Raw genomic sequence first — 19,464 nt, forward strand, 5'->3', positions numbered from 1 at the left:
ACCTTTGATATCTAACTCCAGTCCTTTAATTTGTGTCAGAAATTTGCACAGTATTGATAACCAGGAATTGGACTAATACTAATAATAAAAGGGTATGTTTTGTAGTCATGTATGAGGGGAACACAAAGGGATCCATGGGAAACACCAATCAATTAAGAAACTTTACCATGTCAAAGGGCAAAGATATTTTTAATTTCTTTACTTGAGGATTTGAACTAAGTCATTTACCCCAAAGCCATAGCACTCTGAAAGCTTACGATCCTGGGGGAGATATGGCTTTATACTGATTTGGACCACTCTCACTGAAGAAATTACACATCACTGAGGTATGGAACAGAAATCAGTATTTATTTATTGTAATCTAGCTTTGCTGAATTTTTTGGTTTATGTAGCATTCTGCTATTTAAAAAAAATCTCAAGAAAGCATGGGCTTTGAAATGTCCAAAGTGCCCTTCATTTGTTTCTCCAACATCCTCCTAAAATCTATTTTCACAAATAATCAATCACTCTGGCATCGGAAGCTAGAATCACTTTAACAAAATTAATGTTCTCTAAAAGAATATTTACAAAGAGAACAAGAAACTGGCTTCAAAGCATATCCTGTCTTGTAAATAGAGCTCATGCCATTTTTTAATTCTACAATCATTTAAAATAAAATTAGTACATGGATCAAAGGGATATGGTTGGGGATGTAGACTCTGAATGAACATCCTAGTGCAAACAACAACATGGAAATAGGTTCTAATCAAGGACACAAGTAATACCCAATGAAATTACACGTTGGCTGCTGGAACAATGGGTGGAGGAGAGGGAGAGAAATAATGGGATTATTGTAACCAAGCAATATGTTCTAAATTGACTAAATAAACTAATTCAAATGAGAAAAAAATAAATCAAATTAAATTAGTCATCATTTAATACTAAGTATATAGTTTGTTAGATATTTTACAAAAAGTTAATAATTATAGCAATAGTATGAATATTGCATCTTAAAGTTTCCAAAATGCTTCACCCATAAGATCTCATTTGATTTGCATTAACAATTCTGTTATTGTATTATCTTCTTTTTACTACTGAGGAAACAGGTTAAAAGAGTTTAATGGCTTGTCTGGGGTCACACAGCTACCAAATAACAGAGAGAGGATCTGCACTCAAGTTTTTCTGACATAAATCTTACAAGGACTGTATCCTAAAGATAAAATGAACCTCACTAATAAATAACAACTACACAGAACCTTGATTCTTTGATCCAAGGCTTAATAAATTATTTGATATTTATTAACACAATGAAAATATACTTCACAGAAACAGTAACTGAAGAGTTAGAAGGTACATTCAAGGCCATCAAGTTCAACCCCTTCATTTTAAAGATGAAAAGAATGAGGCCCACAGAGTTTGAAGGAATTGCCTAGCAGCATTAAAAATATTGCCTTTTTTTAACATCCCACAAATCTTAGAAAATAAATTGATAAACAAAGATCACAAATTCTGTTGTCTTATTGTGGCAGCTCACATTTATATCTATCTTTTGAAAATTTCTTATTATGTTGCTTTGTTATCGCTATATCTCAGTGAAGGAAGTGGGTCAGTACTATCTTCCAAGCAGATGAAGAAGCGAGACATTAAAAAGAGAAGCGTTTAAAGCTTCTGATAATATCAGCCCAACCTTTCCCCCATCATCTTACAGATGGAGAATCATAAACTGACTTGTTCCCAAAGGGACCAAGAGGTTAACAGCAGTCTTGGGCCTCGCAGGCCACCAGACTACATTCTGTTTCTTCCTGAACATCTGAACACAAAAATGAATGAATATATAAATCGAATGATACTTTAAAGAAACAGAAGCACTCAAAAGAGTAAACAAAAAAAAATCAAACATTTAAAGGATATATTTGGCTGTTGAAAAAAGTCTGCTTACTAATATGGAAAGCCGTTTGATGTGATTGCACATGTAAAATCTATATCTGATTACTTTCAGTCTCAGGAAGCAGGGAGGGCAGGAAAGGAGAGAATTTGAAACTCAAAATTTTTTAAATGAATGCTAAAAATTGCTTTAAATGTAATTGGACAAAAATAAAATATTATTTTTAAAAAGTCTGCTTAAGGTCCCTGCATTTAATTCATCATCTATAAACTATTGGCCTTATCTTATTTTTTTCTAATTGTCAAAAACGGAGTCAATCTTAAAGCACTTTGCAGAATGACCTTATCTTGATGAAGTAATAAAATTACCTCCTCTCTACTGCCAAATTTTATTTCAAAATGAGATAAAAGCAGTGATAGGCGAGTGTGTGAACATGACTGTATAAAGAAAGCATTAACACACCAAGGAAGGACAACTAGCAAAACGTTCTCACCTCTCTTTCCATGAAGTCAAACTCTGCAGCACAAGTGTACATTAAAGTGTCGAAATCTTTGTAACTGAAGAATTTGGACGTTAGCAGGTTGCTTATGTGAGCCTAACAGCAGAAAATCAAGCAGAATGCATTCAGTTATTGATTTTTAAGACTTTAGCGCAGCACATTGAGAAACATCAGCAAGCGACCTCAAAGGGCTTTCTTGCCTTCAGATGGGGCATGGGGAGCAAGGCAGCAGGGTCCAGGTAGAACATGAGCTCCCTGAAGGCAGGGCTCTTCATTTTTGCCTTGATCCCTAGTACAGTGTCTGGCAAACAGCAAGCACTTAGATTGTGGTTTTGTGGTTGACTGAAGTTTACAGTCTAATTGGGGTGAGGGGAGGTGGACAATGGACACAGATAACTGAAATATCTACTTATGCAGAATGAGTACAAGAGAGAGATGCAAAAAAAAGCCCCACATAACCTGGTAACAGATCTAGGAATGGGGTAAACACTAGCTTTATTTAAACAGTTATTCATTTTTAGGAACTAAGATGTTCAGATGCGCCTGTAAGATCTTCTCCATTTTTCTCAGTCTCTGAAGCTCAGGGATTATTCTCTTCTCAGCTCCCTAAAATCTCATTTCTTTACCATTCTACAGAAAGGCTTTCTCCAGGGTCATCAAAGACCATCACATTTTTGGAGACACACAAACACACATGCATGCTTAGTTCATAAAAATCTTTACTTAGTTAAAAATTTATTAAATAGAAAACCTTCTGTAATCTAGTTTAATTTAGTGGTAATTTTTTAAAATCTCAGAATGCCCCCAATTGACAAATGGTCAAGGAACATGAATAGGCAATTTCACACGATGAAATAAAAACTATCAATAAGAACATGAAAAAGTGTTCTAAATCCCTTCTGATTAGAGAAATGTGAATCAAAACAACACTGAGGTACCACCTCACACCTAGCAGATTGGCCAATGTGACAGCAAAGGAAAGTAATGAATGCTGGAGGGGATGCGGCAAAGTCGGGACATTAATTCATTGCTGGTGGAGTTGTGAACTGATCCAACCATTCTGGAGGGCAATTTGGAACTATGCCCAAAGGGCGATAAAAGACTGTCTGCCCTTTGATCCAGTCATAGCACTGCTGGGTTTGTACCCCAAAGAGATAATAAGGAAAAAAACTTGTATAAAAATATTCATAGCTGTGCTTTTTGTGGTGGCAAAACATTGGAAAATGAGGGGATGCCCTGCAATTGGGGAATGGCTGAACAAATTGTGGTATATGATAGTGACGGAACACTATTGTGCTATAAGGAATAATGAACTGCTTGATTTCGATATGAACTGGAAAGACCTCCATGAACTGATGCGGAGTGAAATGAGCAGAACCAGGAGAACATTGTACACAGAGACGGATACACTGTAGCATGATCGAATGTAACTGACTGCTCTACTAGCACCAATGCAATGATCCAGGACAATCCCAAGGGACTTGTAAGAAAGAATGTATCCACATCCAGAGAAATGACTGCAGACCCAGAAATGCAATAGAAAAATATATGCTCAATCATGTAGTGCAATAGGGATGTGATTAGGGTTTTGATGTTAAAGAATCACTCTACTGCATATATGAATAACATAGAAATAGGTTTTGAACAATGATACATGGATAACCCAGTAGAACTGCATGTCAGCTTTGGGAGGTGGAAAGGAAGAGGGATGGAAAATCATGAATCATGTAACTATGGAAAATATTCTAAATGAAAAGTAAAAAAATAAAAGAATATAAAATCTCAAAATGATAGTTTCTTTTTTTTAACCCTTACTTTCTGTCTTAGACTCAATACTTTTCATTGTTTCCAAGGCAGAAGAATGATAAGGCCAAGGCAATGGGGGTGAAGTGACTTGCCCAGGGTCACCCAGCTAGGAAGTTGTCTGAGGCCAGAACTGAACTGGGGACCTCCCATCTCTGGGCCTGACTCTCAATCCACTGAGCCACCCAGCTGCCCCCCCAAATGACAGTTTTAAATTGAGGAGGATTCAATAAAATAATCATTTATCAAATCTTGTCATGCTAAAATACACTTACATCATCAGCAATGCCTAAGATTTTAGAGGTCAAGTACTTCAATAAGACTGTTCCGAATAACCAAGTACTTCCTTGAATAACCTAAAAAAATAAATATAAAAAATTCAAATTCTTAAAATAACATAAAATCATTATGCAAGCCTTAAATGACAAAATGTGTGGTTTAATTAATTACAGAATGAACATTACCTGCATTTAGGAACACAGTAAATGTATCTTAAAGAATATATGGAGCGGAATGCTAAAATTAATATGTTAGAGTTAAAATTAAATATTGCCACTGGCAATTAATGTTTCAAACCAGTATATTTTTCATTAGGCATCTATAGTGATTAGAATTCAATTCGCTTTGCTAAGAATACACACACGAAGTTACAATTCCTCTATTAAACTTTTGCCTAACCTGTCTCATCACACGGGACAGACACAAGAGTCAAATAAACAAAATCCACCTTTTCACTGAGTCAGACTATAATAATGGTCCAGGTCTGCTCTATGCATGCAAGGAACAGCATAACTAAAGATGAAAAGTCACGCAGCGGACACTGCCATCCCTCTGCACTGAATTATCAACAAGAGGTTATTTACTTTGAAAGAGAAAAAAAGATCCATGAGTGAGTAAACAAGAAGAACCACAAAGCAGAGAGGAGCCCTCATTAAACCAGATTGAGCCTTACCCACAAGCTGAGTTCAGACACATTTGCTTTCAGGAAGTGTGGTCTCATTGCCAGGATGCCCTACCAAATGCAGAGACAATACATAAGAAACAGTCAAGGAACCCATTAGGTCCGGCAAATATTTGAACATTAAAAATTATGGGAAGTTCAGAGTCCTTAATTGAGCACGTAAAAGGCACTGGAAGGCCAAACATCCCGGGAATGACTCATTCCCTCTGGTTCCTGCCCCTCACCAAAGGAAGGCTTCATTTCTCCACTCCCAGAGCTCTTCAAAGCAGGGAATAACCAAGTTAGTTATTTTTAGCTCTAAAAAATGGGATGGTCAAACCTTATGAAGTAACAAATTCCTGCATGCAGAAGAATTTAATCGCAAGTTTCTAGAAGTAGTTTACTATAGTGTTCAAAAACCAAAATGACTTTTACATTCGTTATCTAATGTTAAATAACTAAAATAAAGCAAAGCTTAACTGTTAACTATTCTAAAGATTTCGTTAAGACACCGTAACATATTTTTTTAAGTCAACATTCTATATTTCAGCTGTCTGAATCTAAAACTAAAGTGAGAACTAGGAAAGAGCTGTTTAGCACAATTATGAATTGGGGTCACATTTCCATGTCACCTCCAATCAACTGCACTGACAGTTCTGAAGTCAGCAGTGTCCATTAGCAAATGGCAAGTGATGATTTCCACATAGTTTCTTTTTTTAAAACCAACTAATAAACATTATGAAGTGCCTAATCTGTGCCAAGTACTGTGCTAGCCGCTTGGAGTCCTAGAAGAAATAAAATATAGGCCCTGAACTCCAGGAGCTTCCAATCTAATGGGGGAGTAGCTGTGCCAAAATAGATATACACAAAGCTCTTATACAAATAAAAAACAGTAACAAAAGATCATTCAATATTTTTAGAGTTGCAGCAGCTTCAATCAAGGTATAAGACTTTACATATTAAATAAGCAAGTATTTTTTCTTCAGGAAAGAAAAAAAAATGTGAGACCTAAATTAACTTATTAAAGTTTTTGGCTCCTGTCAGCATATTAGCATATTAGCCACCCAAATTTACTTCAGACTTTTCAAAAATGTCATCAGACATCAAATACCAAAAATCTGACACCAAAATAAAACATTCTTATAAACTCAATTTCAAAACAAATTCTGGGGCAGCTGGGTCGTTCAGTGGATGGAGAGTCAGGCCCAGAGACAAAAGGTCCTGAGTTCAAATTTGACCTCAGACACTTCCTAGCTGTGTGACCCTGGCCGAGTCACTTAACCACAACTGCCTAACCCTACCCACTCTTCTGCCTTGGAACCAATACAAATTATTGATTCTAAGACAGAAGTTAACAGTTAAAAAAAAAATTCTGGTTTCAAACGCTAAGTGCTGGATAAAAATAAATACATGTGTTTATAGATAAACATACATAAACAACAACATGCTATATTCTGAAGCTGCTATTTTAATATTATTTGCATATAACACATACTAATGTGTAAAATATACATAAATATGCATACGTATTCTCCCTACTAGAAGAAGAATCTTATAAACTGCTTGGAACAGATCTGGCTCACGTGAATTTGCACACAAAACCCAAAAGGAATTGCCTCATACATCCTCATTCCTAACACTCTGGAAAAAAAGCCTGGTCTGAGACGGGAAGGGTAGAGGTGGTAACATGGTCAAGTTGTAACAATCCAACCACCTGACAATAAATGGTTTTTACCCACAAAGGAGGTTCTTCCCTTTTCGACTCCAGTGGGAAGAAAGAATTCATGGGTATGTTGGGCATTCAATCAATCCTTTCTCCAAAAATGTAATTAGCTAACACATGAAGGCAAGAACGCAGTTCTTTATATACACATAATAACCAATAGTTTTAAAAATTAAAAACCACATGTTAAGACTTGTTCCAATTTGTCTTCAGAATGCCAATTTATACAAAAGCAAAAATAATTTAGATACGTGAGAAGAAGTGTTTATAGTGAGAGTGTAATGGGGTCACTGAAAGAAGGAAAATACGGTGTCATCTTATTAGACTGTCTTAAGACTAAGATGAAGATGGGATGCTTTGACATTTATTTGGTTGGTTGGCTTTTGTCAGGCGGTAACTTGATAGAGCCTATTTGTACAAAATGGGATCAAAAGAGAGTATTCAAAATTGAGCACATCTTCAATGCAAAATCTTAGACAAAGAGTGAGATGCCCATGTGCATCTGTGGGGAGGAAATGACAAGTACGGGTAAAACAATAATAATGCAAGGCAAACTACGGGTCAAGGAATCCCTTGCTTTGTTAGTAAGGATCAAAAGATAAAAATGACTTTAAATTAGTGATAAATCCAGTAACTATTGTTGAGTGAGACAAAACCAACTCAAGCCTAAGAAATACTTACCCAGATAATAACCAAAGCAGAAGCATAATAAGAAGTTAGCAACATTGAGTTTCCAAACATCAAAATAAAACAAAGTGCTAGCGAGATCTGGAAAAATGGAAGATAACAGAATTAATATACATAAAACAGAAAAAATTGCCTCAATGTAATTTTTCATTGCTAAATTTATAATAAGCAATAGATATTGAATGAGTATGCATGGAAAATCAAACACATCTTTTGGTCAGGTGTTACAGTTAAAGTCTAAGATTGAATGCCCGTTGTGGTATGTATCTACACACACACACACACACACACACACACACACACACACAAGACCTATTTATTAATTCAACTTCATGTTAATTAAATTACAGTTTAGCCTAATGAATTTCAACAGTAACCAAAACACCCAAAACATAAAAGGAAAATAGGTAAAGGACTAGCTAGCACCTTCCCGGGAACTCTATGAAAAGAGCACAGAGAATGAGAAAAAAATAAGAACAAATTGATTCAATTTTGGATGTTCGTTTTCTTTTTGCCTGTGTCTGAGAATCTACTGCATTCAAGGAATATCAATTCAGCATCTAGCCTCATCTATGATTTTAGTTTATATGAGGTATCAGTTTAACATTAGATGAGATTCCACAGAGAAAGCAGTAGCTGCCTAAGAGAATGGCAACATATTTAACACATCTCTTAGTTCTTACAGGAAAAAGTATCCAAGTAATGTGGGAAGTTAGCAAGATCAAAACTGTGAGAAAAAAAAGAGAGCAGAGATATGTGCTGGGAGAGATAATGCTCAACCATGTTTGACTAAATCTCTCAAAATTTATAGGCAATAGTTTTCCATTTCCCTTCTCTCATTAATTACGACCACATTTACTGAAAATGAATAAATCAGATTTATATAATGTACCCAAGGTAGTAAGTTTCTTTGGGTGGCCTATTTTTAAATATGGCCATTTAATACAACTCTGCTTTGAAATAAAAATTGTCCAAGTTACACATAATACCATCAACAATTATTTTAACCATGACTTGGTAAAATTTGAAAAGAAAACCTGAAACAAATAGGTTGAATTTCAAAAATCTGCTTTAGAACTAGGAAGTTTTATTTATTTTAAAGAAAGTAAATATTACCATATGGATGTAGATGATCTTCTTTAATTTACATAAATCAATGTAACCCACAACATACACAGCAAATAATGATGCTATCTGAAAGTAAAAAGAAATATATTTAAATGGTTAAAAATATAATTTTAAAGTGTATTTTTCTACAAAGGTTATCATTGATTCAAAACAGAAAATGTAATACACTGAAATATTTCTAAGCCCATTAGCATTTCTAGAGTTATTTTGTATTTAAAGGTTTTTTAAATGAAAACAAAAAGGGAATGAAAGGCAGCATGCTTAATAACCCCATTCAGGTTGTGGTTCACTTGTTCAGTCGTGTCTGATTCTTTGGGACCCTCTATGGGGTTTTTGTGGCAAAGATATTGGAGTGGTTTGTCATTTCCTTCTCCAGTGGATTAAAGCAAACAGGGGTGAAGTGACTTTGCTCAAGGTCCACAGCTACTGAGTGAGCCCGAGCTCAGACAAGCCCAGCACTCTATCTCCTGAGACACCTCCTGTCTCATGTGGTGGCTGTATGAGTGAAGAGCAGGAGGCATAGAGTAAAAACAGAAATTACAAGATTTGGCAACTGAATGAATATGTGGGATGAGTTGTCAATGGAGGCTCAAGCTTGTTCCCAAGGCTGTGTGCCTTGGTGACCATAAAGACGCTGGTGAGCTCAACAGCACTAAGAATGTTTGGAAAAGAAGAGTTTGAGGGCAAAGATAATGAGTTCAGTTTGAGATGTCCTGAAATGGAGATGGCTGAGACATCTAGCAGAAGATGCTCAGAAAGGCAGTTATTTGGTGATTTGCATCTAAAGCTGAGGAGAAAGATGAACAGTAGATAGATAGATACAGGTAATCATCTGCATAGAGATGATAGTTCAACCTCTGGAGGCTGATCAGATGAGGAAATAAGACAGAGCTGGGGTTCTTGCACTGGGGTCATCATTTAGAGTCTACATCTCTGATCATATCCTCCTCAACCCATGTTATCGAGGAGTTGTTTTCCTTCTATGTTTCTGCTCCCACAGTTCTTACTCTGAATGTGGATAGTGTTCTTTCTTGTAATTCTCTCTGAGTTTTTCTAGATCATTGCATTGCTACTCGTAGAGAAGTCCATTATGTTCTCTTGTACCACAGTATATCAGTCTCTGTGTAGAATGTTCTCCTGGTTCTGCTCCTTTCACTCTGCATCACTTCCTGGAGGTTGTTCCAGTTCACATGGAATCCCTCCACTTTATTATTCCTTTGAGCACAATAGTATTCCATCACCAACATATACCACAATTTGTTCAGCCATTCCCCAATTGAAGGGCATCCCCTCATTTTCCATTTTTTTGCCACCACAAAGAGCGCAGCTATTAATATTCTTGTACAAGTCTTTTCCCTATTAACTCTTTGGGATACAAACCCAGCAGTGCTATGGCTAGATCAAAGGGCAGACAGTCTTTAATCACCCTTTGGGAATAGTTCCAAATTGCCATCCAGAATGGTTGGATTAATTCACAACTACACCAGCAATGCATTAATGTCCCAGCTTTGCCACATCCCCTCCAATGTTTATTACTTTCCTTTGCTGTCATGTTAGTCAATCTGCTACATGTGAGGTAGTACCTCAGAGTTGTTCCAATTTGCATTCCTCTGATTATAAGAGATTTAGAACACTTATACTTTTTCATGTGCTTATTAATATTTTTGATTTCTTTATCTGAAAATTTCCTATTCATGTTCTATTGCCCACTTAACAATTGGGGAATGGCTTCATTTTTTGTATAATTGATTTAGCTCTTTATAAATTCGAGTGATTAGACCTTTGTCAGAGGATTTTGTTATGAAGATTGTTCCCCAATTTGTTGCTTCCCTTCTAATTTTGGTTGCATTGGTTTTGTTTGTGCAAAAACCTTTTCATTTGATGTAATCAAAATTATTTATTTTACATTTTCAATTTTTTCTAACTCGTGCTTGGTCTTAAAATCTTTCCTTTCCCAAAGATCTGACATGTATACCATCCTGTGTTCACCTAATTTACTTATAGTTTCCTTCTTTATATTCAAGTCATTCACCCATTCTGAGTTTATCTTGGTGTAGTGTGAAATGTTGATCCAAACCAAATATCTCCCATACTGTCTTCCAATTTTTCCAGCAGTTTTTATTGAATAGTGTATTTTAGGCCCAAAAGCTGGGATCTTTGGGCTTATCATAGACTGTCTTATTGAGGTCACTTACCCCAAATCTATTCCACTGATCCTCCCTTCTGTCTCTTAGCCAGTACCATGTTGTTTTGATGACCACTGCTTTATAGTATAGTTTGAGATCTGGTATTGCTAGGCCTCCAACCTTCACATTTTTTTTCATTATTTCCCTGGATAGCCTTAATCTTTTGTTCTTCCAAATGAAATGTGTTACGTTTTTTTCTAATACAGTAAAAAAGTTTTTTGGTAGTTCAGTGGGTATGGCACTAAAGTAAATAAGTAGGATTGTCATTTTTATTATATTAAGAGCTGGGGTTCTTAACCTGGAGTCCTTAGACTCCATGGATTTGAATAGAAAAAAAAAATGGAATCTTTGTAATCACTAATCTTTGGTTTCTTTATTAATCCTATGTATTGTGTGCATTTAAAAGCATTATTCTGAGAAGAGATCCATGGCCCCCTTCAGACTGCCACAGAAGTCCATTAGACAAAAAAGGTTAAGCAACCCTAGCATAAAAGGAAAAGAGAAAAGGGCAGTGTCTTGGAGGAATCCTATTAGATAAGATATGAAGAGCCATCAAAGATAGGTGGAAGGAGAACCTGGAGACAGAAATATCACCAAAAGCAAGAGAGAAGGTGGTCACAAAAACCTCTAGGAGGAAAGGATCAACAGTGCCCAAGCCTTGGGGCCGGTTAGGTGACTCAGTGGATTGAGAGCCAGCCTCTGAGACAGGAGGTCCTGGGCTCAGATACTTTCTAACTGTGTGACCCATGGCAAGTCAATTAATCCTCAATGCCCAGCCCTTACTGTTCTTCTGCCTTGGAACCAATATTTAATATTGATTTTAAGATGGAAAGTAAAGGTAAAAAAAAACAGTATCCAAGGATGCAGAGAGCTCAAGAAGGATGAGGATTGAGAAACAGCAATTACATATGGCTATTAAAGTCTTTGGCAATTGGAGAGGGAAATTTCAGTTGAGTGATAAGGGCTGAGGTCAGAATACGGAGAATTAAGAAATGAGAAGAGAGAAGAGAGTATGGGCAGATTTCTCAAAATATTTAATGAAGTGAAAGAGAGATAAAATATGGTAGCTGATAGCTAACAGGGTGGTCAGATCAACTGAACATTTGTTTTAAAGGAGGGAGAAAACAGATATGTTTGTAGGCAGCCCAGCAGGAGTCAGTGGTGAGGGACAGACTAATGATAAGGGAATGAGAGGGGAAATGAAGGTAAAAAGGGTGGATGGGATCAAAGATGCATGTGGTGGGTTGTCCTTAGGGAAGCTACCTTGCCTTCTAAGGCTGGAGGGAAAGAGATGGTAGGATATGAGCTGAGGAGGAGGGAGAAAAGGGAAATTCAACAAATGGTCTTGGTTTTTCCACTGAGGTATAAGGCAAGGTCCTCAGCAGAGGGAGGGTTTGAGGAGAAATAAAGTCTGAACTGCTTCTGTGGAAAGTGGGATAGCGAATCCACCCAAGAGGCAGAATGATTGCTTTGCTACAGTGAGGGCCTAGGTGGGATTAAGTGACACAGATTCATAGAGGACTCAATCAACATGTTGCCTTGGACAATTGATGAACTAAATTACTAACCCCCATTTTACATAGAAAGAAATTGAGGCTTAGAAAGGCTAAATGACCTGCTTAGGGGGACAGTGATGAGACATGATAAAGTCAGAGCCACGTCCTCCACCTTCAAATGAGTATTCTCTACACTATATGTGCCCCACTGGCCTCTGGAGAGAGCATTAGCCAGGTCAGAGCATTTTATATCTAAATATTATTTATTCCAAAAATATTTCCTAGATATATGTCAGGTGCTGATATTTTGTCAAACAACAAACTCTACAAAATTCCATCAGGAAAAATCATACTAATATGAGAGCAATTCGTCAACCCTGAAAAAAAGCTTATGAAGTAAAAAAAAAGAAACAATTTGGCCAGACTTAAGACATGCAATGAAACAGTAAATTTATGAATACCGGATATGGACCAAATGAGGAAGGCCCCCAATTGAGCAGAATATCCGGCTTATGGCCAATGTGGAAATATGCAGTGCTTTCAATAATTCCAAACTGTTTAGTCTTAAAATATTCATGAGATGAATGCCATTCTTCCTGTCATGCTCTATAGCAAAAACATTACACAAGATCTCAGAAAGGTCAAAAAATAAAAGTGGCTCTATGGACAGTGAGAAGATACATGGCAGATAAATGATGGCTGTAGAATTTCCCAATGATGATCACCCAGGATGGGTCTGATTAAAAAAAAAGAATCCAGTCATGTAACAACAATATGACTATAAAGAGAGCTGGGATTCTACACTGCTGGTCTTGAAACCTTAAAAGGAAACTGCCTGTTAGGCATGTCCTCAATGGAAGGGCATGGAGAAGAGAACTCTGGGTGAGAAGCTCTAGAGGGCCATGAATTCCACTGCTGAAACTCAACCCCCACCAACCTTGACTCAGAACAAGGAAGAACCTTAGAAACTATCTTGTCCAATGGAATTATGGATTATTAATCATCAGTCTAAAAATATGATCTGCCTTTTAAATAGAATCACAAAAAATTAAACTGTAACATGATAACCAAGATGATAAAACCAAATAAATGAAGATGATGCCTGGTTTTGTTTTGTTTTTTAATCTACATACCTGTGTGAGAAGGACAAACTGAGCAAACTGCCAAGGAAGCATGAAAAAAATATTTGAAATGCAGAGGGCAATCAAGCTTCCTCTATAAACATTTGCAGCCCTAGAAAAAATAAAATGAATATAAGCTGAATTAGGAAACACATGGATCTTGACTGCTTTAAAAGCAGAATAAACAGCCACACCCCCCCCCAAAAAATACACTTTATAGGGTCATGTTTTAAACCAGATCCATTAATCGAATGTAAATATGACTAACAAAATAAGAGAAATTGGACTATTTGTAAAAGGTGAAATATAAATGAATTACTTATTAGATATAATATAATTTATTATAGTATTGGATTCATTATCTAAACATTCAAATGGTTCTACGATCCTATGGATTTGGATATTTCCTCCAAAGTTATGGAACTAGTCTTTTGATACATTCCCCAAAGGGGACCTGTCCAATGTGCTGGCAATTTCCTGACTTTCTCTTGACATAGAAAAAATACTAATGGAACACTCAGGCAGTGTACCTCTTATTCCTAATCCTTATAACATGGCAGGTCCATCTTCTTATTCTACCATACATTTTCCTAATCCTATCCTTTACTCCTACACTTCAGCATTCCTCATTCATTGTGTGTTGCATCCTGCTCTCATTCATCCTTGCGCCTTTCCATTGCCCTTTGTGAGATAATAATTTCCAGTTCTCCAGAGATAGTTTGTTCCATGTCTCCCAGACATATAATAACAATAGTAAAATCGTAATGTTTAAAAGATGGTTCTGTATTTCTGGAAGAAGTATGGAGTCCTTAGAGGAACTTTGCAAGCTCTCAAAAGCATTCTAGTTTGCTTTTCTCTTCCTGTTTTAACTTTGCATTCAACTCATCTCTATCCTAAGTAAATACAGTGATGCACAAGGCTCAATCACTTGTTCATTCAGCTATAAAGTCAGAATCTTGGCAATAAATATCCTTCATCTGCTTGGTTTTTCCTGGATGGGCAGATGATAGATCACCCCTTTCTGAACAGTAAGGTATCTTCCAGGCAGATGTTCTAAACCTTGATGAAATCTGTAAAATAGCATTTGCCCATAGGAGGATCTCCCAATCCATAGATATCCTTCAACTCAGATCTGTGTTGGACTTCTTCTATGGCAGGACAGACTATGAGCCTCACTGTTCTATAACTCAAGTGATTTTGATGGCCACTGGATAGGTGGGTACAGAGCAGAGCACACCTCTAGGAAGAGCTAGGAATCACCCACCTTGATTACTTTGGCAAGATGGAAGACAAGCAGGACTTACCACTCCACACTCCAGGCCCTGTCTTCAGACCTGCATATATATACTAGGCCTGGTTCTCTGCCTGCACATCTTCTCCCCTGATTAAGGTGTGAGCTCCCTAAGAGCAAGGACTCTTCAGCTTTTTCTATTTGTATCTCCTGGGCTTAACATGACATCTGGTACTTAATAAGCATTCATAAATTATTTTTATTCATTCATTCATCATCTTTTCAGAAATCTTGGTATTTCATGTATAGATGTCAACAATAAACATGTATTAAGCACTGAATGGAAGTGCCAAGCCCTGTACTAACCGCTAAAGATACAAAGAAAAGCAAAAGAAGGTCTCTGTCCTCAGAGAATATATAATGTCATGGGGGAGACAGCATGCAAACAGCAATGGACAAACAAGCTACAAACAGGATATACTGAAAACAATCAACAGAAGGAGGGCTCTAGAATTAAGAGGGTTTGGGAAAGGCTTCGTGTAGGAAATAGGATTTTATGGTAGATGATTTTTGGAGAAGTATCCTTAAGGCAACATTTTGTTGTGAATCATCAAAAGTTGTCAATTATCTGCATGTTATAAAAACAAGTATAAGACAGTTTTCACCCTCAAGAAGTTTACACTATGAATATATTTGTGTGTACATATATGTATTTGTACACATACATATTCATCTGTGTGTCTAATAATATATAAATGTATATGTTAAAAGAGAAAAAACATACATATAAAAAGATTAAGCCATGTATATATTAATAATGCATTCTTCACTGTCCATATCTGTTCTGTTGCCAAGCCTTGCCAATTCTTTTCCCACACATGCACAATCATGCCAGTCTAGGCCATCGTCTGAACTCTACAATCTAATTCAAAAAGAAGTCATTTTAAAAATTGGTCTTCCTGTAGCCAGTTCTCCCTTTGTGAACACATCCTCTACACAACTACCAACCTGATATTCTTAATATACAGGCCTGACCATCTCCCTCTGGCCATCAAGAAGCTTCATCGGTTCCTTATTGCTTTTTGGAAAAAAAAAATACGAAGTCCTCTTTCTGACTCTTAAAGCTCTTCCTAAACTAGCTCCTGCTCACCTTCCCATATTTATCTCATTTTGCAGCATCTCCTGGTCCATAAAGGCTAACTTGGTGTTCCTGCATACAAGGTCTACTCCTCAGATCCATACCATGGCAAAGGCTGTCACCCTTGCTTGAAATGCACTTCCCTTTTCACCTTTATCTCTTGGAACCTCTCCATCTCTGTAGGCTCATCTTAAATGCCATCTTCTCCATAAGGCCTTTCCTGAAACCCATAATCATTAGTCTCCTTCCCTTCTACCGCCAAAATGACATTGTACTGTAGTTTATGTTGACTTGTGTGTGTATGTGTGTGTGTTGAAGAATTCCAACAGAAAGTTAACTCCTTGAAGGTACAGACTCTTTTGTTTTGCTCTTTAGCTTCAGGATTTAACAGAGTCCCTTACACATAATATGGTTCTAATTAATGCTAAATGAATAAACAAATGAGTAAGAGAATCTGATTTTTCCTTTATACATACTTAGTAAATGAAATTTTAAATTATTCAGTACAAATAATTGAGGATAAATTAACATTACCTGAGAATATGAGTCACAAGCAACATTTGAAGCACAAGGAATGGATATGAGAAACTTTCACGAAGAGGAGGGGTCCACATCACACGTGTACACTGAAAATAAAAATGCACTTAGGACCAAGTATTCAAATTTCTCGATGATTGCTAGGTACTCAGTGAAAAAGGTTAATCATATGTACAAAGTAAACCAGAGTGTTATTTGTGAATTATTTACATGAAAAGTCTCAAAGGAAGTTTTTTTTTTTTACTTTTTCTCCCAATCAGCATTACTAATAAAAGATACTGATATATAGCTCTTGAAGCCATATATGGAATCTTGACATTAAAAAAGAAAATAAGCTTTTAGCATATAGCTAAAAATAAAGAAAAGCATTCTCCTGCTAGGAAAGCTGTACAGTGAAATTTAAAATCTTTCATATAAAATAGCCTTTTATAGTTAGCTTTTTTGTTACATCTCTTTTTTTCCACTTGAATTTTGGACTTACATATCAGAAATTAGTTTGTGTGAGAAGAGTCTAGGCATTAATTTCATTTTTTCTTGTCCTTTCAACTTTAAATGACAAGGAAGTCGAGCTTATCTATCAAGGTGCTATGTAAGGAAAGTGAGAATCCCACTGCCACAGGTAATTTGCTATAGCAATTCTAAAGTGGTGCTGGCCAAGAGAGCTACTAGAAGAAAGACAAATGATAGAGAATCTCAGTTCTGGCCTCTGAAAAGCACAGGGAAAAGTTTGTAGTGAGCTATATATACAAAGAGTCTGAGATTGTTGGGCTTTCTATAGCAAAATAAATGATCCATGCTCAAAGTCTGGACTGTTCTCTCGTCCAGAAGAGAGGCTCAAGGGGCACCAGAGATAACATTCTATTTTCCAGGTCATCAAGAAAAATGAAACTTTTCATTAAACTATAGAAAGGCTTCAGGGTAGAAATAAAAAAGTAGGATCTAAAAACTGAAGGGAATCTGGAGGATGGGGAAAGCAAGACCAGAGAGAAAAAGAATCACAAAAAACCTAGAGCTAAGTGCCAACAATGAGGTTCATCCCAAAGGGTAGCAAGAGCCACTCAAGAGAGGGAAATGACTACGTGAACTCCAGGGAATGGTGATGTGGACTCACCCACACATGCTGGCAGGTGAAAGCTCAGCCAGGAGGGCAGAGGAAGAAGCAGGTACTCCCTTGGTTGGGCAGTCTAACTGACACTAACAACCGCCCCAGATTTCCCAGGACTAGAGACTATTGCAACCTTTGGTGACCCAGAAGGGCCGGGATGCTCCTTCCAAAAGGAATCTTGGAAGCACAGTTCATAATTGTGAAGTTATGGTCAAGGAGCAAAAGACATCAGGGACGCAGAGAGTGTTTTTCTCCTATCAAAAATAGGCAAGTGGGTATAGCTAGATGGCACAGTGGATAAAGAGCCAAGCCTGGAGCTGGGAGGTCCCCAGTTTGAAACTGCCTCAGGCATTTCCTAGCTAGGTGACCCTGGGCAAGTCACTTCTCCCCCACTGTCTAGCCCTTACCCCTCTTCTGCCTTGGAACTGACACCTACTATCAATTCTAAGACAGCAGGTAAAGGTTTAAAAAAAGGACTAGGTAAAGACTTCAGAAGAAGTTGTGGTAAGTAAACAACAGCTGGTTAAAATGATGTTTTCGAAGAATTCATTTGGATTTCTAGAACACAGCTTAAAATATAGGAATAGCAGGCTCTTGGTCATAGATGGAATATACCTAACATTTTAAGGCAAAAGGGGAATTCTGTACTTATTTTTTAGGGTGGAATAGGATCACACCTAAAAACTATTTCAGAGGCGTTAATCTGAATTTCTATCAAATATTCTCAAATTTATTATACAGAGATGATTACTAAATATCTTAAACAGGAAGTTATGATCACAAAACACCTCTAGAGCATCATTACAAAGGTCATGGCAGATAACTCATTTCCTTTTTTGACAGCTATTAGGTTAGAAGGCAAAGCTTCAGACAAACATGCATATATTATATATATATATGTGTGTGTGTGTGTATATACATATACATATATATATGCATATATATGTATATGTATATATAACAGTACAATCTTCCAAATGGTTTGAAATATTCAACTTCACAAGTGTATGAGAGGGGATATAAAACTAGGCAATTATTCATCTGAAAGATGTGAGAATTAAAGTGAGCCAAATATCAAAATAAATTAGCCCTAGGTTATGGCAACCCAAAATACTCAGCAATCTGGGGCTGCATTTGGAGAGACAAAGTGAGCAGGAAGAAGGAACTTATATTCTGTTCTAATCAGTTTACATTTGAACTCCTGAATGCAGTTCTGAATTGCACATTTCAGGAGAGGCACTGATAATGTGGAAAGTGTGCAGGAGAGAGTACTCAGCAAGGTGAAGGGCCTGCAGATATCACATGACAAAGGGTTGAGAGAACCAGAGGTGCTTAGCTTAGAAAAGATGGAGGAGGGAGGAAGAAGAAATGATGATCTTCAGGATTTTGAAGGGCTGCCATGTGGAAGAGTGATTAGTCTTATTCTGCCTGGCCAATAAAGTGCTGGTCTAGGAACACTAGAGGAAAGTTGAAGGGAAGCAGACTTTGGCATGATACAAGGAGACAATTTCTCAGGAGGAGAATCATCCCTGTCTGGCACAGGCTGCTCTTACTAAGGATCATGGTCTTGGAACCAAACGTAGTTCAGCATTTACTAAGTCCATTAGATTAGATCTTATTTTAGGAAAGTTGAACTAAGAGGCTTCTGACAAGGTCACTTCAGATTGTGAGATTTTATGAGTCTATGACAGTGAAGCTAGTGAACATCCAATTGACTCATCTAAACTTAGTCCTTCTTTACTCACCAACCCAAAGAAAGTAATGCTGACAAGTTATGGGATACTCAGAAATTGAAAGAACAGATAAAAGAATTTGAAAAAGATTAAACATAAATAATTAAGTGTTGGCCTTTATTAACTTTGAAATGTAATATATAATTTCCATTAAATACTTAATTATTATTGCTGTTCTCATTCAGTTGTTTAAGTCATGTCCAACTCTCTATGACCTCCCATTGGGGTTTTCTCAGCAAAGGTACTGAAGTGATTTGCCATATCCTGCTCCAG

General features: G+C 36.9%; 1 protein-coding gene across 4 annotated transcripts in view; it reads right to left on the bottom strand.

Moving 5' to 3' along the window:
* Positions 1 to 19,464, bottom strand: part of LOC100011919 (probable C-mannosyltransferase DPY19L1) — a 99,499-nt gene that overhangs the window by 19,470 nt on the left and 60,565 nt on the right. For 3 of the 4 annotated variants that reach the window (XM_007499952.3, XM_056804272.1, XM_016424412.2), the window contains 7 exons: positions 16,351 to 16,442; positions 13,460 to 13,559; positions 8,633 to 8,710; positions 7,511 to 7,597; positions 5,119 to 5,178; positions 4,442 to 4,522; positions 2,358 to 2,459 (listed from right to left, as the gene is read on the bottom strand). In XM_007499952.3, the coding sequence (XP_007500014.2) occupies positions 2,358 to 2,459; positions 4,442 to 4,522; positions 5,119 to 5,178; positions 7,511 to 7,597; positions 8,633 to 8,710; positions 13,460 to 13,559; positions 16,351 to 16,442 (600 nt within the window). The remainder of the gene's footprint in view (positions 1 to 2,357; positions 2,460 to 4,441; positions 4,523 to 5,118; positions 5,179 to 7,510; positions 7,598 to 8,632; positions 8,711 to 13,459; positions 13,560 to 16,350; positions 16,443 to 19,464) is intronic. The other variant, XM_056804271.1, reaches the window with a different exon arrangement.

This window comes from Monodelphis domestica, chromosome 7 (genome assembly GCF_027887165.1).
Source record: "Monodelphis domestica isolate mMonDom1 chromosome 7, mMonDom1.pri, whole genome shotgun sequence".
NCBI classification, from domain to species: domain Eukaryota; kingdom Metazoa; phylum Chordata; class Mammalia; order Didelphimorphia; family Didelphidae; genus Monodelphis; species Monodelphis domestica.